Here is a 26,975-nt window from a genome sequence, read left to right as displayed (position 1 = left end):
TAAGATGGCAAAACTTCTCCTACACGCCAGGTGCATAATTTGATAGGGTGGCTTTGCCTTATTAGTGAACTGCAAGGGTATGTGCATTCTAAATTGGCTTGCCATTTGTGATCAGCTGTCATCCCCACCCCCCAACAATAATCCAGGCACTTTTGTGAGGATAAAAAATGAGATAACGATGACTGCAATCTGCCCAAGCCTCTGAGACAGATGGGTGGTAATCTGTGGGTCTTTGAAGAGCCATAGATATCTGGCCACTAGTCGTGTTCTGTGACCACAACTACAGACTACAGGAAATGGCTGCAGCTCTCTGGTAGAGCACATGCCCTGCATGCAGAAGGTCCCAGTTCTAATTCCTGTCATCTTCAGCAAGGGCAGGAAAAAAATATTTCGCTTGGAACCCTGGAGAGGTTCTGCCAGTCTGTGTAGTTAGTACTGAGCTGGATGGACCAATGGTCTTGTTTCAGCATATCGCAATTTCCTGTGTTCCTACTGCTATTGAAATAACAACAGCTCTGCCTCTGTTGCTGAACATGCCGAAGAGACGGTAATGGGAATATTACCCAGTGTGTCAGGGGTTGTAGACCTGGGAGCTATAGAGTTTACCAGCAATGTACAGGGAAATGGTGCTACATGGTGCTGAAGTTGGTTCCTGATTTCACACAGCATCCTGAATAAAGAATTATTAACATGTATGGAGGTGTTGAACATGTTTGGAGGTGGTGAAAGCCAGTATAGACTTGAGGCAGAGATACATACGTAGGTTCAAATCACTGCTCCGTCACGATGAAGCCATTGGCTGAGGCTGGGCCAGTCAGCATCTCTTAGCCTCAGGGTGGGGAGCCTTTTCCACACTGAGTTCCTTTCTGAGCAACCTTCCAAGGGCCACATGTCAGCCATGGCGGGGCAAGAGGCAAACCTGGCAGAGCAAGGGTCTGCCTTTGTACAACAGGCTAGTTTATTCACACACTTAGGAACACCTTTATCTATACCCCACGCAGGCAATCCTCCTTTTATAAAGGCTCCTAAGCCAGAGGCCAGCACCATGTCTTGTGGTCACAAACTCCCTTAAAAATTTACAATATCTATGATACCGGTTTAAATTAGTTTTAAATAGCAATTCCCTCTCTGCCAGGAATCATGGGAAATGTAGTTCTGTGGCGCTGGTGGTGCAGAGCAGGGATCTCTAATGGAAAATTCTTGGCATGCTCACCATGCCACAGTTCCCATGGTTTTGGGGGGGAAGAAGCTATGGCATAAAACCAAAATAAAAGATAGTGTAGTATAGTTATACCCCTTACTGGGGTGTTCAGAGATCTAAATACTGTATTTTGTTTTGGGACCACAGGAGCCAACTGTGAGTATAGTGGAAGAAACTGCTCCGCTATTTAGAATGTGCTCCAATATCCACCTCCTGTCCTCATTATTAAAACTAACCCCACTCTGTTAAGCTTCCCCTTTTTTTAGAAATCAGAAAACATTTATTTTATCACTGCATTTATAGCCCAGCTTTTTCTGCAAGGAGCTCAAGGAGGCGCAAACACTTTCCTCACTCTCCCTTTTATTCTCACAACAACCCTCTCTAGTAGGTTAGGCAGAAAAACAATGACTGGCCTAATATCACTCAGTGGACTTCATGGCTGAGCAGGGATATAAACCCTGGTCTCGCAGGTCCTAGTCCAGCACTCTGGCTTTTGGTTGTCAGCTATACAACATCTGCACCCTTTGAATTCACATTCTTTGCTCGAACTTTCAGAGTATATTTTGCTTCCCAATCCCCTTTTGTCACTCCCATCACCCCCACCAAAAACAAAAAAAACAAAATTGTGCGATACAAAGGATGGTCCTTCCCTGCCCCCATCATTGATGTAAATCTTCCTCCTCTCAAGCTTGGCGTGCTGTGTGGTTATTATTTAGCCAATTTCCAAAACAAGTGTCAATAATTCTAATTAAACTTGGGAGCCCCTGCGTCTGGTGCACAGAGTGAATTGTCAGGAGCGCTGGGGAGAGCTGTCTTGTACGGCTGTCAGGCACTGCAGGGACCCACCTGGTATTACAAGACAGCAGCGAAGAGATGCTTTCCGGTGATCAAACAGGGTCTCGCAGAACAAACGAGGCTGTTTAACATGCTGGTATGCGCGTGCATCCAACTGACACGGTTTTTAAAAACTCTCTCTTTACCTCATCATCTCTCGCTGTGCCTTTGGGGGCTTTTCAGCTGCTTTTCTTTGCGCAAGGAATTACAGGCAGCCACTGCCACTTTGCAAAAGGCGACCCAGATGATGTTTCTTCCTGCAACTGCCACGTGATCAAGGGGCTGGCCCTAAATATTGTACTCTTGTCCTCCTGAATGGCTGCACCCCCTTCATTGGTGTCCCGGGAAACAGTTACCTCCCTCCCCTCCGCCAAGCTACTGTGCAGGTTGTTTGTGCAGTTTGGCTGGCCCTGAGCACATCAATTTACCCTTGTAAGATCATGGCCACTGGTCCCATCACCTCCTGGCAAATAGAAGGGAAAGAAATGGAGGCAGTGAGAGATTTTACTTTCTTGGGTTCCATGATCACTGCAGATAGTGACAGCAGTCACGAAATTAAGACGCCTGCTTCTTGGGAGAAAAGCAATGACAAACCTAGACAGTATCTGAAAAAGCAAAGATATCACCTTGCCGACAAATGTCCGTATAGTTAAAGCTATGGTTTTCCCAGTCGTGATGTATGGAAGTGAAAGCTGGACCATAAAGAAGGCTGATCGCCGAATAATTGATGCTTTTGAATTATGGTGCTGGAGGAGACTCTTTGAGAGTCCCATGGACTGCAAGAAGATCAAACCTATCAATTCTTAAGGAAATCTAGCCCTGTCTGGAAGGACAGATCGTGAAGCTGAGGCTCCAATACTTTGGCCGCCTCATGAGAAGAGAAGAATCCTTGGAAAAGACCCTGATGTTGAGAAAGATGGAGGGCACAAGGAGAAGGGGACGACAGAGGATGAGATGGTTGGACAGTGTTCTCAAAGCTACAAACATGAGTCTGACCAAACTGTGGGAGGCAGTGGAAGACAGGAGTGTCTGGCGTGCTCTGGTCTATGGGGTCACGAAGAGTCGGACACGACTAAACAACAAGAGCATAATAGGTCTGAGTATAGTATAACATCATGCAGATTAGACATAGACGCACACAGTGGCCAGCCAGAACTTTGCAATAATCCAAGGCAAAACAGGATTTCTTAAACAAAGCGTGTTTATTTGTGGGGCTGGGAAACAGAACAGGAACACAACTACTGTAGAAATATTAGGAAACAAACACAAAAGCTTAGTAGGCTAACTTAGCTAGAAGAACTCTGACTTTGCTTGGGACGTGAGATGCTATGTCAGGGCAAGAGTCTTAAAAGTTGCAAGAATTGTTAAGAATGTTATCAGTCCAACTTGGGAAGCGCACATTGACATCATGGAGAAACAAGCCACCCTGTCTGTCCTTCTGTAATGTCCAGAGGGACTTGCCACCATCTCCACATGGAGATGGACATGCAACCTCTCCATCATGCTATGAGCCACTTACGGGCCTGGTCCACGCATTCCCAGCAGCTGTGGAAGCGAGGCATGGGAACTTGATAATGGAACGGCTGAGATTCAGGGGGCAAATACTGATGGGTGCTGCAGCCAGGATAGGCTGGCATGCCACAGCAAGTGGGGGCCTGGGAGGAGTGCTGCAGTACTCATTGAGAGAGTGAAAGCCTCTCTCCCTCCCCTCATCAGTCCCTAGTGCTGCTCCTGGCAAAGCAAATCCAAGCACCTTCCCATGTTACCTTTGATTCTAAGCATAAGCATTTCATCTTCATTTCAAAATGCACAAGGGCTTAGGAAGCATCCTCATGAAGGAGAAAGGAAGGCATTACCTACAAGGGCAGCCTTCCCCAAGGATGTTTTGGGATACATCTCCCATCAGCCACCGCCAGCATTATTATCCCTTTCTGTCCTGTAAGTCTCTGTAGCGGCATTTCAAGCTTCTGAAATGATGGTGGCTTCTAAAATCATTTTTATATCGGTGTTTTATTTCCTTCCAGACTTTTATTCTTTTATGCATTGCAATATTTGCACTACTTATATTACAAATGTTAATATCTCAGGAGCAAGCACACTAATACTGAATTCTTATTGGTCACCGCTAAATCGGTGCTAACGAAAGCAAAGCACTTCTGTGTGTCTGTGCCCGCACACAATTGTCTCCAGTACAGTTCCCAAGGGTAGCATTGCTAATTGCACAAAATTACCTTTTCTGTGAGTACGCATGTAGGATACATGTTTGCATGTGCATGCATGCATACAGACACACTTGCAGATCTGGTAACATAGTCCTGATAACCTAGATCTCTTTTTGCTAGGCATGCCAGAGACTGAATCTGGGACCTTCTGAGCACAAAGCCTGTGCTATGGGCTCAGAATGTTACATCACCTTAAATATCCAGGCGTGACTCATCAAGCCGTGAGCTATCAAGTCACATGAAGAAAGCATTATCCCCCACCAGCTTGTTGATCCCATTGTCTGTGGCTTCCTGCATTTGCTGTAGCAAACAGGACTCTAAAAGCTGCAATCCCAGCCACACTTACTTGGAAGAAAGTTCCTCTGACATCAGCTGAATTACTTCTGAGTAGACATGCATAGGACCAGCAAGCTGGGGAGGAGGATGGAAGAGGAGAACTCGGTGGGAGAAGCCCTGCACACCTGATATACACAGCAGTGTATTTGAAGTTCAAAGGGGAGTTGCCAAGGTGCATCATCTTTTCCTCTGCCACCATGAGGATTAGAAACTTGTATTTTTTTTTAAAAAAAGAGGAGCTGTTCTGAGAAATAGGGCAACTGCAAATCCAGTGCTATGGAACCCCACCCCTGCTGCTATGGAAATACACACACCCCACTTCTCAACCCTGCTGTGCTCCTGAGTTCAGCACTTGGAACATTGGACAGCTAACATCCTGTCAGATGGGAGGTCGTGGTGGCTGCAGCTGGAGTCGTGACCTCTGGAGCCGGTGTAGCTGCTACTGCAGCTGTAGTCGCACCGCATATGGTTTGTTTGGAGACAGCTAAGCCAACTTGGTCATGATCTCGGTCAAAGACTGAGTAAAAGCGCCGGAGGAAAACGTCACCCAGGATCCAGAGTGGTCCGACGGGCTTAGGGATGTCAAGACTCATGAAGCCGCTGAGGCAGACAGTCACTCCTCCTTGGCTTATCTGTGAAGATGGGAGGGAAATAGCACAGCTCACTAGGAGGCCATCGCGAGAAGCTTACAGGCTTCTAGAGACTTTAGGCAATGCCACCATTGTCCTTTCCGCTGAGTAGGGACAGAGTAATTTGTCAGGTTGAATATTTCCCTTTTCCCCATTTTTCCATCTTAAATTCAATTCCCCACACCTCTGCATTATTTAAAGAAAGATCCTCATGAAAATTCATTAGCATTTAGTGGAAATTTCTCCCTATATTCATAGAATCATAGAATAGTAGAGTTGGAAGGGACCCTGAGGATCATCTAGTTCAATGCCCTGCAATGTGCAGCTATTCTCATTTTTGCATGGCATGGAAATTTCCCCAACATTATTGTAATGCATTTTTAAATGTTATTTTCATGAACATGTGCATTTTTATGCTCACTTTCCCCGAATGTAGACATTTATGTATGTATTATTTGGATGGAGAAGTGCGGATTTCGAAAGACAGCTGTGTTTAGTCTGCATATTGTTTCAAGAAGTGCAAATTAGGGATTTGTGTATTAAAATGCTAACCAAATTCCTCCCCCAACTATACTCCTGAACAAGGTGTGGTCTCACTCTTACTCAGGAGTTCTGAGGAACATAGGAAGCTGCCTTATACTGAGCTTGACTAGTATTGTCCAGTTGGACTGACTGTCACTGCCTAGGGGTCTAAGGTCCCATCTGCATTATACACTTAAAGCACCATCATACCGCCTTACAGTCATAGAATCATAGAATTGTAAAGCTGGATTGGATCCCAAGGATCATCTAGCCCAACCCCCTGCTAAAGCCATCATCATTTCCTCAAAGGTCTTGTGTTGGTCTCTCTTACCTGGAGAACGTAGTCCTTTGGTGTCAGAGTGAAGGGCTTTCCACCAAGATGAAAAGTCACGTTTGGTAGCTCAGGAAGTTTACTGCAATCTATTGCATACTGTGGTGGGGAAAGGGAGAGTGCCATGAGGAAGGGAAGGGGAAGAGGAAGAGACAGCCAATCTTCTTGCAACACACCTCTTCTACTAGGGCATTTACCCCAAACCCCACTCACTCCCACCACCGTGTTTTGCCAGAAGTTGAAGGTACTAGACTCCACGGCAGATGAGGAGCTGTCACTGAAAATGGCATCCTTGGGATTGCTTCTTCTCTCCTTTGCCAAATGCAGTATTTCGCATCATCATAGGGCGGCCTTCCCTGCCAATGACAGCCAGTGATGTGGAGCAAAGGAGGGAACCCCACAGTTTGATGCTGCTCCTTGTCAAATAACCTCCCCGCAAACAAACAAGAAAGAACACTCAACAAACGCCTGGCATAGTCTGACCTCCATGCTAAGCTTTGTGCAAGCAAATCAGGATGAATGATCCAAAAAACAGGTGATCAGGAAGAGCCCCAGGATCAGGGAAGGAAGGCAGGTTTTGGCCTCACTGCAAAACTGGCCTCTTAAGTGCAGGACTTTAAGGTGCAAATGCTGTGGTAAGTTTTCCAATTCATATGGAAGAAAGCAAAAGAATGTTGGGTATACCATTGGAATAGGAACAAAGTCTGCTTCCTGCCTCTGCTGACTCTGGTCACTGAAAATGGTCCTGCATAAACTCATTCCTTCAGGTGTACAACCCTAGCCTGAGTTCTGCTTCTTGGTCACATTAGAGTGTGATGGGATATCACACTGGCATAGACAGATTGACAGCAGAGAGAATAAGCCATGAAACTAGAACCAAGGGGTGGATTTGTTAATTTGGAAGGATCTGCATGGAGGTTTTTTGTTGTTGTTGTTTGGGTGTGTCGTTAAAGGATCCAAAACATGTTTCCTCTTCCTTACCTGCCCTCCCATGATATGTTCAGCCCCAATGGCCTTCTGCAACTCTTTGATTTCATCACTAGACCCTGTGATAAGAGAAGTGCCAGTGTCCACAATGCCTTGGCAACTGTCCTTGCACAACTTCGTTGAATTGTCCTTGTCAAACAGCCTCCACGGCCAACATTTTTCACTCTTGGATTGCTTCTCCACAGTTATCCTACACAGAGGGGAAATGAAAGTGGTTGGCAACCTTTATTCACGGTGTTTTGGAGACCTGATGAGAGTTGAGAGGGCACATTTGTGGCCAGACAACCAGAAGCTAGTGAGGGGGAGGACTCTGACCACCAAACTCATACACACCAGTGAAAGAGCTTGGGATTGGCAGTTTAAGATGAACCTGTGTCTGGGCTGTTCTTCTTTCTTCTTTACACACACGAATTGAATAAATAAATCTCTGCACCAATAAAACTAGCATATCAGGCAGGGAGTGTTGTTAGGGGCCTGAGCCCTTGGTTTTTTGGTTGTTGTTGTTTTGCACTGAGCCCCAGTTGGTTGAGCAGTTCTGCATTCCCCAAAGGGTACATAGATATGCATAAAAATGGCACGTGTTGTTTCTCTATATACTGCTACATTTAAAGCCCTTTTAACAGGCCTGGAAAATCCTAGGAACTACTGTAGCTGATCTCACATAGCTAATAGTCCCCAGCACTCTTAACAAACTAGAGTTCCCAAGGTTCTTCATGACTGTTAAAAGTGGTCTAAGAGTGCTTTAAATGTAGGATATGGAGGTGACCTAAGACCTCAACCACCCACCGTTTTAATTTGCCCATCGGCAAAATCTGGGTCATGGGCCTGTGTCCCAAGTATGTTTTGGGCCTAGCAGTGTCCTTGATGTCAGGTTTCCAGCGATTGACTTTTCCCTGAAGGTGCTGCGTGGATTGATTGGAATTTTCCGCTTCTGCTCAGCACATCTTTATTTTTATTTATTCATTGAAAACATTTAATTTCCCATCTTTCAGCTTTTTTGCTTCCAGGGCATCTTGCAATAAAAAAACCCCCCTCCACAACAATAACAGAAATAATATCCAAGAGAACACGCAAAGTACAAAAATAGCAGAAACCTCAGGAAACAGGAGCAGCAAGTATTGTATATCTGAAAGTTGGTTGAAAATGCAGCAGCATTGCCCTCTTGTGGTTAGTGCTGTTCTTGCAAAACAAGCAACCAATTGAATATCTTTTTAAAAAAATCTGGGACCATCAGCAATGTTGACAGCATATGGAACTCAGTCCGGTGTTACACAAGTACTCAAAGCTCATGGTTTATAGCTGAGGCTCTGGAAGTGGTTTTATACTGGTTGTTAGATTTCAATAATGCATTGCTGATTTCTTGCATTTTTGAAATTTAATTTTATGTTTTATTGTAATATTATGCTATTGTTTTGCTGCCTTGGAAGGATGTAAATCAGAACAATGGCTTGCAAATTACACACACACACACACACACACACACACACACACACACACACACACACTGATGTGGGGTGAACTCTTTTGCTAGATACTCATACTTTACTATGGTGAGAATACCAAATCTTTATATTGCTACATTTCTAGTCCAACTTCCCTCCAGGTAGCTCAGGCAGTACAGATGATTCCCCTTCACACACAGATGTTACCACTGCAGCAACTCTGCAAGGCAGGCTAGACTGTGAGATAGCGATTGGCTGGTTCAAAGTCATCCAGTGAGTTTCGTGACTAAAGTGGGGATTCGAACCCTGGACACTGAGATCTTAGCCTGACATTCTAATGGCTGCACCATGGTGGCTTTGACCTCATCAGAGGAAACCAAAAAGACCATGTACATCCGGTGAAGACATCCCCGCCCACTCTCTGATGTGAACAACACCATGCTAATGCAGCTTGAAATGCAGTGGGCGGGAAAATGCCCTTGCTGCATTGTAAGTCTCTAATGTGAACATACTAAATCAGTACGACTGCTCTGTAAAGTGGTTGTCTGGAAAAGCCAGAATGCGGTTCAGGTTTAGGGTGAGATCCTATACTTTACAGTGTTACCTCGGTTTAAGTGCACAATTGGTTCTGGAAGTCTGTACTTAACCTGAAGCGTACTTAACCTGAAGCGAACTTTCCCATTGAAAGTAATGGAAAGTGTATTAATCCGTTCCAGACGGTCCGCGGAGTACTTAAACTGAAAGTACTCAAACCGAAGCATACTTAAACCGAGGTATGACTGTATCTGAGTTACACCAGCCCAGCATCCTTAAGACAGCCTTCCCCAATTGGTGCCTGCAAGAAGTTTAGGACTACAACTCCCATCAGCTCCAGCCAGCACTGGCTGATGGGAGTTGTAGTCCAAAACATCTGACAGGCACCAGGTTGGCGAAGGCTGTGTTTCTCCACTGGCAGAGATGAAGCCACGCCAGCAGAACTCCCCAGATGGGCTGGCAGAAAACTCCACCAGGATAACTGCAACTTGGCATCACTGAGAGGAAAGGACTGCTGTACCCAGTCCAGAGGGTAGAGGGTTCCCTGCATTAGGCTTCACATTTATTCTTTAAACACAAACATTTCTCATAGATGGCAATAGAGATATGTGGCCTTGCTTAGAACATCTTTTTCAAGTGGGGGGTATTGCAATCATGCTGAGTAATGGAAATGCAATTATATATTTACTGTTAGGACATTAATTTGGATGGATGCAAGCCTGAATTATCTTATCAAACTCCCAAGCAGCTAAATCTGCCATTTTAGACACCGATGCCACCGAGGAAGGCTGTAAGGTTGAAATATGTTTGACAATTATAACTATTATTCACTGATGACTTGAAGTGCTATTCTCTAGGTCTACACCCAAGTACCATCAGTAAAAGTGTTTTGTTCACTGCGTATTCAGGATGTCAATATTTTTTAAAAATTAATGGTTTGTTGTTTGAATTTCTAAACACTGGTTGTTTTAAATAAAGCAGGAGTTGATTTCTGGTTTATTTGTCTTCTGGAATCCATATTGGCAGCAGCAGGCATGCTTGAGTGGGGGGGGAATCTGTTTGTGTGGCTACAATCAAAAGTGGGTAGAAAAAACCTTAAACTCTTGCCTTCGTGCAAGAATTTATATTCTGAGAGGACTTCCAGTTTATATATCTGGAGCATATTTTCAAAAAATATTTTGTTTGTTTAGGAAATTTCTTTGGAGTTCAGCAACTCCAAGAATATCTCTGCCAAAAATAAATCGAAATTTGGATGCTTATTAATTGCTGTGTGCCAAAGACTGGAAACCTATATCTGGTGTTAACTATCCAACCTAGGCAACTTTAGAAATAAGCATAGAGCATCTTTGGTGGGTTGGACAATATTAGGATCAAAATATTTGAAAAGGCGGGAGACCCTTGACACAATTAAGTCGTTTAGAAAGAAATGGAATATAATGTCTAATAAAAATAAATTTGATCCACTTTTGCATGCTAAATTGACCTTGCGGGGAAACCCAATTATAAAATGGGACAGTTCAATAATGCACAGCAGAGGCTGGTCCATTGGGGCAAGAGTGGCCCTTTACCTAGCAACCTCGGTCTGCCCTCACCCAGCCTTCACTTGCTAGTGCAGGCGGTGGCAGCATTGCCTGTCCGCTTCCTCCTCCTTAGTCTCAGTCTTGCCGTGCAACAAAAGACTTCCTTATTCCAGCATGTGTTCTGAGGTAGCGTTCAGTTCTATGGAAGCTTTTAATTGTTTTGTTTTTATGTGCACCATCCTGGAAATGTGAATGACTAAGCGGTACATAAATCTATCCCAGAAACAGATCAGGAAATAAATGGCGGCACTCACTTGTCTATCTTGATCTGCCAGTAAGCCTTGCGTGACACTGGGATGTAGTGGAGCTTCCCTTCATAGGCGTCGTGGTTGATATCTCCGAAAAACACTTCGCCACCGTTGTTTTCGTAGCCGCTTTCAGTGCTAGGAGAAGAATCAGAAGGGTCAGAAAGGGTATGTGTGTGGAGCAGGCAAGCAAGAGGAAAGGATATTTTATTTACTTGACAAAACTTGTGTGCCACCTAACGGGGGGCGGGGACCCTCACACCTCTATGTGGTTGAATAAACATTGGCATAAATGTATAGATTGCCTCTGGGCAACTTAAGTCCACATGCATACCTTTAAAGCACTGTGATACCACCTGAAACAGTCACGGCTTCCCCCAAGGAATTGTGGGAGCTGGGGTTTGTTAAGGGTGCTGAGGATTGTCAGGAGACCCCTGTTCCCTTCATGCAGCTACAGTTCTCAGAGTGGTTCAAAGGGAACACTTGGAATTGCAAACGGTAACTCAAATCCATGACGTTCTTTTAATCTTGTTCCTTTGATAAGCTTCACCTGCCGATTTCTGCATGTTGAATTTCTGTTAAAGGGTATAGGAGCAGGTCAGGCCATCCCAGCCCCCAGTCAGTTGGCAACCCTGCCTCATGGATAATGGACTCCGATGAGCAATGGCTGCTCCATGCTCCTCTAACATGTCACATCCATCAACCGGGTGGTGTCTCAAAGGGACAGTTTGAATCTGAACAATCTGTGGCTTGAGCTTTAGTGCTGACTGAGAAAGGATTCTGAGAGGCTCTTGGCTAGGGTTGCCAGACTCAATATAGGACAGGACTTCTGTGCTTTTAATTGCCCTGCTCTCTTTTGAGTCTGGAAACCTTAAAGAGAAACCAGCAGACCCTTTGTTTAATTTCCAAGCAAAGGGTCTGCTGGTTTCTCTTTAAGGTTTCCAGACTCAAAAGAGAGCAGGGCAATTAAAGGCACAGAAGTCCTGTCCTCTATTGAGTCTGGCAACCCTACTCTTGGCTGGCAGAAATAGCTGTTTAAAATCTTGATCTTGAGGGTATAGGTCAATCATAACTGTAAATACATTGGAAGCTGCCTTACTGAGTCAGAGCAATGGCTAAACATGCTCAGTATTGTCTCTAGTAACCAGGAGCAGCTACCCAAAGTTTCAGACAAGAGCTCTGTCTGGAATTGCTCTGCTAGCAATTGAACTTGGGACCTTTTGAGTTCTACAGTTGTTCAACAGCAAGGACACTACCAAAACAATAATAAAAAAATTTCTTCCAGCAGCACCTTAAAGACCAACTAAGTTTTTATTTTGGTATGAGCTTTTATGTTGGTATGAGCTTAGTTGGTCTTTAAGGTTGGTCTTTAGTTGGTCTTTTATTTTGTTTCAACTACATCAGACCAACATGGCTACCTACCTGTTACCAAAACAATGTTATTTTCCAGTACTCTGTCACCAAAAAGAAGCAGACTCAGTAAAGCTGCCATGTTACATGAAACACCAGAGTGATGGAACTACCTGCCATTAGATGAGGAACAACTGAGAATGCACAGAAAATATCTGCATCATCCCACACATGTACCTATAATGTGTGATGGTACCCACCCATAATATATACATGGCAGGACGTACAGTGGTACCTTGGTTTACAGACACTTCAGGTTACAGATTCCACTAACCCAGAAATAGTACCTCGGGTTAAGAATTTTGCTTCAGGATGAGAACAGAAATCATGCGGCGGCAGCAGGAGGCCCCATTAGCTAAAGTGGTACCTCAGGTTAAGAACAGTTTCAGGTTAAGAACGGACCTCCAGAACGAATTAAGTTCTTAACCCAAGGTACAACTGTACTGAACTCCACCTGGCAATCAACATCCTCTTTAATTGTATTTTATACACATTTCAGAATCCTGAACCAGTCTTTGTGAGTCACTGAAAAGAAAACTGACAGCCCAGATTCCTGCATAAAAAGATGTCACCCAGAGTTACCCTGCTGCAACAAGATGACTCAGCAACTCAAAGTACCTCTTAATAGCTTACTTAGGCCAGAGGTTGTCAACCTTTTCGGGCCAGTGGATGCGTTTGGAATTCTGATATTCAGTGCCAGTCACAAAATGGCTGACATGGGGTGTGTCAAGTAAGACAAAATGGTGGTCACATTTAGAAGAGCAAAAATGAGCAGGCATGTTCCCCACTCCCATCAATGTGGAAAAGGCACCAACATTGGCCACCACTGTGCTTGCTAAGAGAAGCTCTTTGTTCTTCTCTTCTATTGAGAATGGAGAGAGTGTGCCTAATCCTAACATCCAATGAAATGTGGGCATGTTTTTGAGGGCATGTTCAGTGCAGGAAAGACTGAGTCAATGCAAACAGCAGCTGAGAAGGAAAAGCAAATAGTTTCTCATGCATTGTAAATTTTTGCCCTTGGAGATGGTTTGGAAACTTCAGTTGGTCCAGAATAGGGCAGCAAGATTAACTGGGACTCGATGGTATGATCCTATTATGCCAGAGCTTCATTAACAGCTACATTAGTCATGCCAATTAATTCCAACGAGTCTACTCTGATTGTGGCTAACATTGGATGCAACTCTAGAGGGATGCATTGGGACTTGGGAAGGGTAAGACTGGGGTGAGAGAAAGGAGGAGGCAACACAAAGGATTCCTACTTGCAGAGATGGAAGGAGAAGACGTTCTTCTTAAGCAGCTTATTCTTCATCATGTTATCAAAGGGTGGGGTGATATTGTTGACTGAGATGCTGGGATACCCCAGCCCCATGATGCCATCAAACTTTGCAGCTACAAAAACCAAACCTGGCAGATCTGTAGCCTCAGCAAATGTCTGGTTCTGAATGGTCAAGTTGCCAATCTGAAGAGAGAGAGAAGTTAAGCATCAGATACTTGCATATCTCTGAACTAGAAAACCTGATACCCACTACAATGCTCAGTCTTGAAGGACCAAGACATTAGCATCCTCTTGCTGAATCTTTAAGCCTGTGGCTCTGTCCCTGAATACCCTGCCAACTGTCTTTCTTCCTTCAGATCCAGTGCTTACTTTCTAGTAGGAAAACTGGGATTCAGCTGTAGCTGGGTTGAGATGTAACAGGAGACAGTAGTTTCCTACTATGTGAATGAATCATGGCAAGCCATTGGGTTGTGTGCTCCCCTTCCTTCTCTTTCATGAACCAGAGGAAGAGATCAGAAATTATAATCTGGTAAACTATAGTGAAGGTAAACCAGGATAAAACTGCAGTTTCAGATATTGGCATGTTCCAAAACATAGTTTAAGCAAACCACAGTTCCTCTCTTCAAATGCAGAGGTAACTATCTTGAAAAATGCTCTGCTCTTAGGATTTGCTTGGGCAATATTGCAAAGTGCTGCATTCATGAAATGATGCCATATATATATATATATATATATATATATATATATATATATATCGCCATGATGAATGTCTGAATAATTTTAATTAAGGCTCATAGCCACTGCAAGATTTTTAGTTGATTAATCCATCAATATAATTTAAATAAGTTTGCCTATTTTCAAAACATCTCTCAAAGTGCCTTCTGGAGGATGTTGGAGTAGTAAGCCTTAGACAATTTACAGCTTAACAAACAGAAACTGCCACAGGTTACACTGGAAGGAAAGCCTATCTCACTTTTCTTATGCCTTCCAAAGGTAAACACAAACACTTAAGACTCATCCTCAGTAATGAATCAGCTAAAGCCCATTGGTCATGAGCGGGGCCAGCTTGGTCATACTCTGGGCGGCTTTCAACAGAACATTAAAAACAGAACAAAACTTCAAACATTAAAACCTTCCCTAAACAGGGCTGCCTTCAGAAAGCCATGGCTCGGTAATACAGCATCTGCATTGCATGCAGAATCGATCCCTGGCATCTCCAGGTAGGCCTGATATTATCTGAGATTAGCCCTAGAGAGCCACTGTCAGTCAGCATAGATATGAATGAGCTGGGTGGGCCAATCGTGTGACCAGGCGCGCCAACTCTATAGAGCCGGGGAGTCTTTTTCTTTTTCTTTCTCAGTATCTGTTGGCAAGGGGCCAGTGTTGAGGGGGGTGGAGGAGGCCGAGTGCAGTGCTGAGTGCAGCACAGGCTTCTCCTGAGCACGAGAGAGGAGGAGCCACTGGCCACTGAAGCCAGGCCGTGCTTGGCTCCGCACTTCGTCTCCCCCTGATGATGTGACGCCGTGCGTGCATCATGCATCGCACACACATGACGTCACACGTGTGCAACACGCGTTGGGCGCCCTCAACCTTGGGTGCAAGATGGTGCCTCTGGGTCTGACTCAGCATAAGGCAGCTGGCCACTCCACCCAGTTCTTAAGCCTTTGTTTACATGTACAGTATGCACAGCAAAGTCAAAATGCCTTCAGCCTCACTCAGAGATTTAGGGTGCAATCCCTGTACCAGTGTTATGGAAAGCTGAAGGGCTACAGGATTTGGCGGAAGCCCAATTATGCCCGTGGTACTCGAGAGGCATTGCTGGCACACAAAAATACACTCACCACACAGAAGGTACACAGAGGCCTAAGCCATGGTGAGCTTTTCAAGAACGCTATGAAAACCTAGTTGGTTGCGTCAGCCTCACAGTTATTCAGGCGGGTCAAGGAGAAAGGCTGTGTGGTGGTGGTGGTGGTGGTTGTTGTTTAAAATGTCATTCACAATAGTCAAAAGGCAAAAATAGAAGCAGTGGTTTACTGGGATCAGGGGCCAGAACACAGACACTGTCCCTGGCAAACAACAACAACAACACAACAGCTGAAACGTTCATATATATGTATATAACATTTTAAAATATTAGTCTCTTCATCACTTTCACAACCAAAGGGCCATGGTCTCCACCATTTCATAAAAAGGAGGAGTGCAAAGTTCCCCAGGTGCAACTCCCTCTCTCTCTTAGAAACTATCACAGAAGTGTTTGAACTTGTGGGCTGATGCTGGTGATTCAGTGTGAAGGAAAAGACACCCTGCATGCTTGGTTGCTTTCCCCCATCCTCCACCCCCTCCCCATGATAACTTCCAGGGCTGACCTGGCACTGAAATCACGTTCTGAAGGTAAATCATACAGAAATCTGGTTGAAATTAGTACCCTGGCATTTCCACTTGTTTAATCCACAAGGAACGCTTCTTTCCCTTTATGGAAAGTTTGCCTTTGTGTCGAGACACTTCCCTCCCCCACTGGTTAAGCTTATCCCGCCTCCTGGAGAAGAACCCAGGCATCCGAGCCCCCTGTACTCACCCTCAGAACATCCTGGCTCAAGAATCCTTTGAGACTCCCGCTTCCATAGTGAATGGCAAATTTGGACTTGTTGGCCTTGTGAGTCAAGGAGAAAAAGCCCCGGTAGTGACTGTGTACCCCTGAGGAGAAAGAAAGCAGCTTTCTATTGGTACTAGCTCCCAGGAACATTTTTTAAAATATTATCATCATCATCATCATCATCAAAGCTTATGGTTTCCTTAGTAGCAGCTACCTTACAAGTGACACTGTCCTTTTACCATTCAACAATTGCACGATCTTTTCTTGAGATCAAGAATAGTATAAAGGCCTTCCTCCCTAAGGCTGCACAGCAAGGATGGGGGACCTCAGGTCAAGTGAGGCCAACTAGGGATACTTGTGTGGCCTGTCAGTCTGTTATTCCCCAAGCCCCCACCTGACATCATCTGGTGTCATGTGTGAGATAAGTAAAGCCAGCGTTGCAAAGGAAAGACAGGGAGCCTTAGAGTTATGATGCTCTGGTGGTTCATCTGCAAGTGGGATTGGGCACCTTTTAAAGTGGGCACCAAATGCCAAGCCTCACTGGAATCGCTTCCAGCCAGGAGCTGAATTCAACCTGCAGCTGCCAAGGTTCCTGCTGAAAGCCCAAATGCAAGCCCTGCTTTTGGCAGGAATCTTCGGCTTGAATTTGAGCTGTGGCTTACAAGGGGCGAGCCAGTGCAGCAGAAGTTTGAATTCAACCCAGGACTCCCAAGGAAGATTAGTGCACTACCAATTCTTCCTTTGAAACGGAATCGCTTGACATGGTATGATGTCAGGTGACTGGCAGCAGGTCAGCCCAGCCCTCTGGCCAAAAATAGCCAGCTCTAGAGCACTGATAACTGCAACACTTTAAGGAGAGGGTGAAGCGTAGCCTAGCACCCACTTCACCCACACCCCTTACAACGGCCTGCCAGCAAGTTCTCTTGTCTCAGGTGGAACCAGCTTCTCAAGTCATCCACCACAGGGGGCTGATGGCATCTCTTGGGAGGCTACATTTGGCCCGAGAACCTCATTACTATCCCTATTTTCTGTTTATTTAGGGAACCATCATCTGGTGCAAGACTCTCGGGACAGTGTTTATTCCGGGCTGCTTCCAGAGTACTTCTTTCAATTTCCCATTCTTTCAGTCTTAAATTCGGTTCTACACATTTGCAATGTTTAGAAAAAACAAAACAAAAGATCCTCATGAAAAAAATTAAGCAGTTTCGTGCAAAGGTCTCCTAAATAATCACCTATTTGTACGTGGTATTGATTCATGTGCACATTTCTGTAAGCATTTTTCCAAATATAATGCACCTGAATATATGCTTTTTGTAAACACTGTTCAGTGGGAGACTTGCATCACAACATTCGGATAAATGGAAATTTTGAAGGGATGCCTATGTTTCAGTTCTCATATTGTTTCAGAAAGGGCAGATTTGACCAATTTGGCTTCAAATGCAAACTGAATCAGATTTCTCCCCCATCTCTCTTCCACACTGATGCCCTGAGCATGAATAAGCCATTACTCTTCTCCCAGAAGCTACAAGGAGAATTGTAACTAACTTTCCACACTACCACGGGTACAGTATCGTTTTTTTCTGTGTGTTTATGCTGCTATGCTACATCCCCACCACTAGTGGGCATTGTGACAGAGCACCTGTGCGTGAATAAAGAGAAGATTCAGTTCGCCTGAGTGATTTTAAGCTATATATAAATAGGTACTTAAATCAATGATTAATTTAGCGCTGAAAGCTCATTTATGTAAGTGTGATTGTGCATTGCTACCCAAGAAATATATATTTTTTTTAAAAGTTTGTTTTTGATGAGAAGTGCATATGGGAAGTGTTTAATTAGAAGGAAAATGTGTGTAATGACAGCTTTTCATTGTTTTAAAATTAGTGTTATAGTGTTTCAGCACTGTAAAACTCTTCTGTTTAAGCAATATTTCCCCAATATTTGATATTTTTATAAAATGGATTGGAAGTGGGTAATTGGGGGGTGGGGAGACATATTGGCAAGACAGCAACATGTTTTCTTTTGATTAAAATAGCATTGTAGTAGCTGCATTTGCACATCACGGTGATCCTTGATTGCGAAGATGCTCCCTCTTTGCGCCTTTGCTAGCAGAAGGGATAGCAAAACAAACCATAAATCCCAGTTTGAATAGAAAACAAAGCCAAGCATCAATGGTTTGCCACTGTTGCTTGTGTTATAGGAGGAACAAAACAGGAGCCATCTCTGCATTCAAAGGAAATCATGAACTATGGTTAGGAATAATTAACTATGGTTGGTGCTTGGAAACTGCAGCACAAGGGGCTGTACAGTTTACTACACTGGTTTTCATAAAATAAAAAACCAGTAATAGTAATCCATAGAAACAACTAGAGTACAGTGGTACCTTGTTTCTTGAACACCTTAGTTGATGAACAAATCTGCTCCTGAACGCTGAAAACCCAGAAGTTAGTGTTATGGTTTTCGAACGTTTATCAGAAGCCAAACATCTGACACAGCTTCTGCTTGAGTGCAAGAAGCTCCTGCAGCCAATTGGAAGCTGTGCCTTGGTTTTCAAATGGTTTCCGGAGTCAAACGAACTTCCAGAATGGATTAAATTAAGTTTGAGAACCAAGGTTCCACTGTAGTGCTTAGATCACTGCTGCCACCTCATTCCCCAAGAATGGGCCTTTTCAGTGGTAGATCACCACTTGTGGAACTCTCTCCCCAGGGAGGTCTGCCTGGTGCCATCTTTATCTATTTTTAGGTAACCAGGGTTTTAGCTCTTAGTTTGAAGGGTTTCAAATAATTGAGGCCTTTACAGTGGGGTGGGATCTGTAAGACCTGTCTTTTATATAGAATCATAGAGTTGGAAGGGACTACGAGGGTCACCCAGTCCCTCTATGCAATGCGGGAATCTTTTGCCCAATGTAGGGCTTGAAGCTATGAGCCTGACATTTAAGAGTCTCATGCTCTTCTGACTGAGCTACAAGGCAACAAGACTGTTGTGTAGTTGTCTTTTCAGGTTTTTATTAGCTGTTTGTTATACTTGGTTTTAGTGTTACTTGGTTTTAGTCTTGTGGGTTTTCTTGGGGTCACTTTTGTGAGGAAAGCCAATAAGAATAAAAAAATAAACTTACAGCATGCCAGGTGAAACAGGCAACATTTGGAGGAGGGCACCCACAAATTTGACGAACCAGTATCGAAGACAACATTGAAGCACTGCTGTGGGGTTCCAATGCAGACCTGCCCATAGTATTGTGCCTAGGGTAGAATGGGGAAGGAAGGAGTCAGCGCAGAATTCTAAAATGGCCTCCCTTTTCCCAGGGCTGGTGCGAGGTTTGACAGGGGGCCATCAGTCCTAGTTTCTATCCATACCCTAGGGAAGGTGAGTGGGCACTACAGGGTGTTGTTCACTAGGGCAAATGGGACATTGCCCCCCCCCAAGCTCAGCCTACCCCCACCATTTGGGGGGTCAGGGGGCACAGCCCATCAGCTTCATCCCCCTCATAAATCAGCAGAGAGGAAAATGGGGATAAAACTAGAATTAATTGGTGTCTGTCAGGGGCTTTGCCTCCGCCTCCTGTTGGGCTCCCTGCCTTCTGCCCTTCCTGTCCCATTTTGGGGCACCACCTGCCACTCGTGGGCACTTACATCCATGTAGTTGTGCAGGCGTTGACGGGCGACAGAACCTTCTTCTGAGGGCGTTCCAGACCTAACTCTTCCTCGTCTTAACAAGTCAGCGATGGGGAGGCCTGAGCGGCCAAACCGGCTTCGGACTGAGGGGAACTTCTGCAATGGGATCCTGCCAAGGAGAGGAAAATAAGCAAAGGAGTGTTGTCAAGAGGAATGCATTATTAGGACTGGCCCTTTCATTAGACAGTGAGGTGACTGCCTCAGGCAGCGGGTTTTACGTGCCATGAAAGGGAAACCAAGTGTTTTGTTTAGTACTATTATTTAAATATTGTATTGGTACTGCCAAGGCCCTCAGATTAGTGCTTGTGGGATTTCCAGGTGCCAGAATAACCCTACATTTCAAGCACCTTATAGCTTCCAGCAAAGAATCCTGGAAACTGTTAAGGGTGCTGACCCCCGCCCCCCGACCTAGAATGCCCAGTACTCTTAACAAACTACAGTTCCCAAGATTCTCCATGACTCCATGGTATAAGAGTAGATTAAATGCATGATGTGGATGTGACCTCAGTTACACAGAAGTACAGGAGCTAAGTGCTCAAATTACAGGAGGAGAGGGACCTTTCCCCTCTTACTGTTTTGTCTCAGACCCTAATTATTGTTTTTAGAAGACAATGGGGACTAAAATCTGAAGGAGTTAGTTGAGGAGGGAGGCTTATGGATTTAATTATGGGACCACTTTCCTGCATAATGTTCCAGTATGCACTTGAATCATTTTCGCAAAATACCAACCACCTGGAGGCATCTGAGATTTGCACAAGTAAAGTGGATTAAAGCACTCTATTGCCCTGGCCTAGTGCAACAAATCCATTTTGGTTTTGGTTTAGGAAAGTGATGTGAACATGTATTGAAACACGTGGAAAGGACAAATGAATAATGGGAAGACATATAAAAACCCTGTTAGCAAATCAAGATGAATGCAGGATGTTGTATAATTGTTGTATAATTGCCTGGTGAATGTTGGTCAATGTTGTATAATTGCCTGGTGAAATCAGAACAAATACTCAAGCAAGTTTTGACATGGGATGCTTCCAGATTGTTGCTATTTTCTGGTGGGATTCAGTCACATACTGGCAAATTCTGAATGCCCAGTTGTAGTTGATTGGGAGGTCTTGCACAACAAACCCACTCCCCCAAAATATCAAACTTTTTGCCATAATGAAAGTGACAGGGAAATGTGGGAAATTACAGTCAAATATAACTAGCAATCATAGGGCTAGTTAATGCATGAAGGGCTTAAGACCACAGAATGGCTAGATTCAGCTGCTAGCTAGGTCACCCCCCTCACACGGTAAAAGAGCAAACAATGTGAACTCTCCGAGATAGGACGTGCCTGAGCTTGCTCGTTACAAGCTCAGACTGCATGCTGCTGCATGGATAGATGCATGAACCTGACCTTTGGAATGTTGTAGGTAAAGCATTTTAAAACTTACTAAGGTGTGTGGTCTGATCAATCCTAAGAGGGGTAGAAACGTGGAAGCTCTGGTAGTGGACTTAACGGAATAGTATTAAAAGGTTTAACACTCTAAATCCCCACGCTACGCTATTGCTTGCTTTTGTGACTTTTTAAACACTGCCAGATACTTTCTCTTGCTGGAGAGTATGTTTAGCCCTGAGCTTTGGATCTAGGGATCTGGCCAAATATTTTATGAATTACCCTACACAGGTGATCTATATCTATTCCCCTGCCCACCCGCCCCCCACAGGAAAAGTGTGGGATAACAATTGCTTTGATGCAATGTCAACTAACCTCACCATAAACAAATGGTAATGAATCATCATTAAACAGCCAATGTAATCTGCAAGCAAATCAGGATGAATGCTCAGTAAACAGGTGGCCTGGAAATGCCCCATGTCTAACCACCATGTAAGCTTTGTGCTGGCAAATCTAGATGAATGCTGAATATAAATGCTGGCTATAAAGGTCACCTGGAGGAGCTGAGGCTGATGGGAATTTTAGTCCAGCAACATTTGGAGAGCTACAAGTCATTCCCCCCCCCACTTCCTGTGGTGGGTAGTTGGTGATGAAGAAGCACTTGGCCAAACAAACAAAAACAGTCTTCAGACACTAGCTATGGGGCCCAGGTCTAGGAAGCCTGGGTTATTTGAGAAAGGAATGGAATTAATTATAGTGGTGCCTCGCTAGACGAATTTAATTCGTTCCACGGGTCTATTCTTATAACAAAAAATTTGTCTAGGGAATCCCATAGGAATGCATTGATTTTTTTTTTAAAAAACAATTTGCCCATAGGAACGCATTAATTGAATTTCAATGCATTCCTATGGGAAACCGTGATTCGCTAGACGAATTTTTCGTAAAACGAATTCGTCTAGCGAGGCAACCTCCGCTAGAAAAATCCTTTCTTTAAGCGAAAATTTCGTCTTACAGGGCATTCGTTAAGCAAGGCACCACTGTATTTGGGAAAGGAGGGGGGTGTTTGCAATTTTTGTGCAAACTTGTGTAATGGGCCTTTAAGAACATAACAGTCCTGTTGGACTCTAGCTACCATCAGCCCCAGCCAGCATGGGCAAGGAGAGCTCCCCATACCACACATCTCAAGCACTCATACACTATTTTAAAGCTTCCTTCCAATAATTCTGGGAAGTGTAGTTTGTTAAGGGTGCAGAGAGTGGTTAGAGTAGTCGCAGAGCTACGACTCCAATGACGCTTAACAGTTTCCAATATTATTGGGGGTGAGGGAGCCATGACTGTTCAAGTGGCGTAAGAGTGCTTTAAATGAATGATGTGGGATATGGCCTGGTCCAGCAACACTGGGAGGGTCACAGGTTCTGCATTCCCGCATTTAAGAATGGCCCTGGGTTATTTTAGAAGGAAGAGGGTGTCTATGGGATGACAGCAGTACTGAGCCAGAAACCGGTAGGGCACGTAAAATTGCCACCTCTTTTTTTCCTAGCCACACTTCTGCAAATAAAATAATAATAATAATAATAATAATAATAATAATAATAATAATAATAATAAACCCTGCTCTTCCAAAAGCACACAGAGCAGAATGTAGTACTGTAGAATCCTGTTTCTGTGACTGGCAGAAGTTGGCGAAAATTTTGCTGGCTCATTATCAACCTCAATAAAGTTCTATTTTACACACACACACACACACACACACACACACACACACACACACCTGTCTTCAAAAAACCTAGAAGACAAATAAAGAGCTGCCTCTACCGGCTCCTGGGTGGCCTTGAACAAAGGAAGATCTTGGTACAGATCTCTGTATTTAGGACAGGGCAGGTAAGAGTCATGCAGAGCATAACACCCACCAAGTTCTTCTGGGATAATCCCATTTTCTTGCCAGGGAAAACTCCCCACCCACCGGGTTCCAGGCAGTCATCTGAGCCCTATGCAAAAGAGGGAACTGATCCCTCCCATGTGATTATGGAAGAGGCAGGTAAGCACATCCTCTCCAGGGGCTGCCTCCTGCCAGCTCTGATTTCAACCCCAGGTGAAGGGCTGGCCTCACCGCCCCAGCGCACATGTCCTGCCCTGCCTGTTGATGAACAGCGCAGCATATCTGTAATTATCTCCCTTGCCCATCCCTCCTACCTACAGCTGGGTGATGGCCAGGTATCGGTGTCATAATTACAGGGGCCTTCTTAACGAGGGCTGTTCTCAGGTGTTTTGTTTTGCTCTTTGGCGAATGTATTCCTACATGGGCTGGGAGGCGGAAGGATGTTGGCTCAGCAGAACGGAGCGCTGACCGTTGAGGCCGAGCACCTTGCGCAGACAGGAAGTGTGTGCCAGGTAAAGGTTTGGTCTAACATCATGCGACTCCCACTGTCAAACTGATGACCTAAAACTCCCCACTCAGAAAACAATGTGTTTGTGCCTCAGCTTTGGTAAGAGGGGTGCCAACTTTTCTGTTTGTAGTATAACCCGCCTCTGTTGCTCCTGCACCTTTGACAGCATGGTGCAGTGGTTAGAGTGCTGGACTTAGGACCACCTGCGTGACCAGGGTTCTTATTCCCAGTCAGCCAGGAAGCTCCCTGGGTCACCTTAGTCTTGGTCAGCCTAACCCACCTCGCAGGGTTGTCGTGAGGACAAAATGGGTGGGGCAGGGCAGAATGATGCATGTCACCTTGAGCTCCTTGAAGGAAAGGTGGGATTTAAAATTTCAGTTTGACAGGCAAATGCTAGCAAACAAGCAACATTTAGCTCTGTACCCAGAAAAAGCTTCAGTGGCTGGTTTCCACACATCAACCTACTGTTAAAGGCAGAGGAGCATGTCACTTGGCAACCCCACTCAGACTGGCAACGCTCTAGGGGATTGTCCAGTGACCCATTTATTTGGCATGCTCCCTGGTTTGTTTGCACAATGTTTATGAGGGGGTTTAAGACTGCCTCCTGTTTTTATTAAGCATTCTAATTTGTTTACAGGGTGGTTTATATGGCAATCAGCATTCATTCTGCAGAGCCTTTAATCTACTTCTTATGTGCCTGAACCCCTCCAGCAAAATACCGGCAGTCTGGAGGCACCCCTAGAAAGCCAACGTTGTGGGAAGTCCTGCACTAATCCAGTCCTCTCCTGGACTGGACCCTCCACTATCTCTGAGGTCTTGCTAGGAGAGCAACCCATTTTCTTGGCTCAGCACCTATATTTTTAAAGCAGCTGTCTGACAGACACAAGTTCAAAAGGCAAAGTTTCCCCAGGTATGGAGCTGGACCTTGGGGGAAAGCTTCTGTTGAATTTTTGCCTGCAATTCAGCACAGCAGTCTTCAGGAGGGAAAAAGGGTGTGGGAACCTTGTTTTCAGCATAACGCTATCATTTAATCCAAACCTTTATCCCTGAGAATCCTAGAGTTCTAAGCCCGGCTCTTAATGTTGCTGCTGCATTTCACAAGGTCTTCCTCCTTTCACAAAACAACCTGCCTTCTTTCTCCCTCATCACCTCTTGGGGGCCCATTGCCCTCTGCTTCAACCCGCTGGTTTGCAATCCCAAGAGATTTCTGATCTTCCATTCTAACCAGACCCTTCTCCCTTCCCAGTCTGTAGTGAAAACCCATAGTGAATCCCTCTTCTCTTCCACAAGAACATAGGAATCTGACTTATACTAAGCCAGGCCATTGGTCCATCTAGCTGGGTACTGACTAGCAGAGGCTCTCCAGGCTGGGGACCAGGGATGCCAACTTGAATAAAATATTTGGGATGTGTGTGCCAGATAAACCCTGCCTCCAATCCTAGCAACAGAGGTACCTAGTGCTGGCAAAGGTTTATTCCCCTACCCCACTTTTTATCCCCCAAACAGCTCTGTGAGGGTGACTGGTGATTGGTCCTTGGCTACTCTGAATCATTAAAGCTGAAAGGGGACTTGAACCCAACTCTTCCAAAACCCCAAATTTCTATGCACCTTGTTGCCTCCTCCCCCTCCCTCCTGCCTAAAATCAGTGAGGGTTGGTTGCAAAATTATGCATTTGCCTGCTTGGGCATATTTTTAGGACCCACCTTATTTCTGCGACAGTAAACAGCAACCTATGCTGGCTGTTTAGCTGTGATAATCAACATTCATTCATTCATTCATTCATTCAACAACAGCAACAACAATGGATGCGGAGCTTTACCCTCCAAGTCATCTGAATTAGGTGCTCCTAGTTTAATTTTTTAAAATGATAAGCAACTGGGAACTGCTTCCTCACTTGTAGCAGAACTCTGTAAACCTGCCCAGTTTGCGCTCTCTCTCTCTCTCTCTCTCTCTCTCTCTCTCTCTCTCCATTCCAATCTCAAGGAACAATGTTGGAGGTTTTTGCCCAATCCCAGCTCTCTTGCCATTGAGCAACCTTTTTATAAGTTCGTTTACAGGGCTTGTCGGGAAACAAAGTCCAAACATGGAGAAGAAGGAAAGGTAGCAATGCCCATCAACTCTGTTATCAAATATTTTATTGTGCGGGCTGAAGGCACGTAAGCCTCTAGGAGTTGGTGCCTATGCTGAGGACATTCCCAGACCTAACTGGAGGTGCCAGGAATTGAACCTGGAACATCACTATGCAAGAATAAGAAGAGCACCTGCTTTGTATGCCGAAGGTCCCAGGTTCAATTCCTGGCATCTCCAGGCCGTGCTGGGAGAGGTGCTCTGAAACTCCGAAGGGCAGCTGCCAGGCAGAGAACACAATACTGAGCCAGGTGGACCAATGGTCTGACCCAGGGCTCGTCCACACTTCCACTAGCGCTGTACCTAGAAAGTATGGGTCTGAGCAGCTTTCCTCCTGCCCTACTCCTTTCCAAGGGAGACTCCACTCTTTAGTGATAGATCAGAACAAATGGCAATCCGGGGAAAACCAGAATTGCCATTTGCTCCGATTGCACCCTAAAGATTCCCCCGGGGGGAAGCAGTGGGGAAAGAGTTAAGTGCGGAGAAGCTCTCAGTATAACATAGCTCCCTATGTTCTACTAAAACTGAGCTGTCTCTTTGCCTTCCACTAGATTGTACGCCTCTTTCAGGAAACTCAAGCTACCTATTGTACCAGCTGATGCTTCAAATTAAGCTGTGTTTTCCCATCATCTCCTGGAGGTCTAGCATCCCTGACCCAATCAAAACTGTCTCTCCACATAGGAGTCCTAGCTACTGGAACACCCCACTAGCCTCTCCCACCATGGAGCTTAAGAAACATCTTGCTTTCTCTCACCGCATCAGCCCTTGAGCCCCAACCGCCAGCAGCAGCAGCATGACGCAGAACCGGCCTCCCATCTTCAACTGGTCCTTTTGCAACCTCCAGCAGTGTTTCCTTCTGTCTTGGAGGCACCTGGTTTACTTGTCTCAGGGGTGGACTAGATGTATATCTGGACCGGCTGGGTAGCAGCACAGTGAGTGCCTCGCCCATTAGTCTCAGGAATGCTAGCTGTAGATCCTGATTGGTTAAGAAGGCAGTTATTTCCTGCAATTATTGGGGTTCGTGGTTCCAATGGGTTCATCCTGCAATTATTCCATGCACTCATGGAGACAAATTGTTCTGATTGGCTGTGTGGGAAAAGTCACCTCCTGGGTAGTTTGTGGGCCTCAGTTGATGATTGGCTGGCATCCCCAGGGGTTCAGCTCTTCATAGACTGCGAAATCTTACAGGAACAAAATAACCCCCAAAGTTATCAAATAGGCAGGGCAGTTGTGGACATCTCCCTTGTGGTTCTCATTAATTGTATACCCCATCGTTTG

At 45.0% G+C, this 26,975-nt stretch overlaps 1 protein-coding gene across 1 annotated transcript; it reads right to left on the bottom strand.

Annotated features, from left to right (window-relative positions):
* Window positions 1–3,218: 3,218 nt before the first annotated feature.
* Window positions 3,219–26,668, bottom strand: LOC118095051 (cathepsin D). The gene is made up of 9 exons (XM_035135934.2): window positions 26,452–26,668; window positions 19,770–19,920; window positions 19,256–19,379; window positions 16,125–16,243; window positions 13,533–13,732; window positions 10,873–11,001; window positions 7,057–7,252; window positions 6,076–6,174; window positions 3,219–5,225 (listed from the first exon to the last, which is right to left on the bottom strand). Exons 1-9 carry the CDS (start codon window positions 26,511–26,513, stop codon window positions 4,962–4,964), a joined length of 1,344 nt encoding a protein of 447 aa, XP_034991825.2. The 5' UTR covers window positions 26,514–26,668; the 3' UTR covers window positions 3,219–4,961.
* Between the last annotated feature and the right edge of the window lie 307 nt (window positions 26,669–26,975).

This window comes from Zootoca vivipara, chromosome 13 (assembly GCF_963506605.1).
Source record: "Zootoca vivipara chromosome 13, rZooViv1.1, whole genome shotgun sequence".
NCBI classification, from domain to species: domain Eukaryota; kingdom Metazoa; phylum Chordata; class Lepidosauria; order Squamata; family Lacertidae; genus Zootoca; species Zootoca vivipara.
Note: the sequence above shows the minus strand (reverse complement) of the source record. Positions and strands in the feature narration are given on the sequence as shown.

Excerpts from the sequence above, each read along its gene's own strand:
- LOC118095051 (XM_035135934.2), bottom strand. The coding sequence starts at position 26,513 with ATGGGAGGCCGGTTCTGCGTCATGCTGCTGCTGCTGGCGGTTGGGGCT. Across the intron at positions 11,002-13,532 it reads TTCTCCTTCCATCTCTGCAA|CACTGAAAGCGGCTACGAAA; the intron begins GTAGGAATCCTT and ends TTCTTCTCCTAG. Across the intron at positions 5,226-6,075 it reads CAAAGGACTACGTTCTCCAG|ATAAGCCAAGGAGGAGTGAC; the intron begins GTAAGAGAGACC and ends CCATCTTCACAG.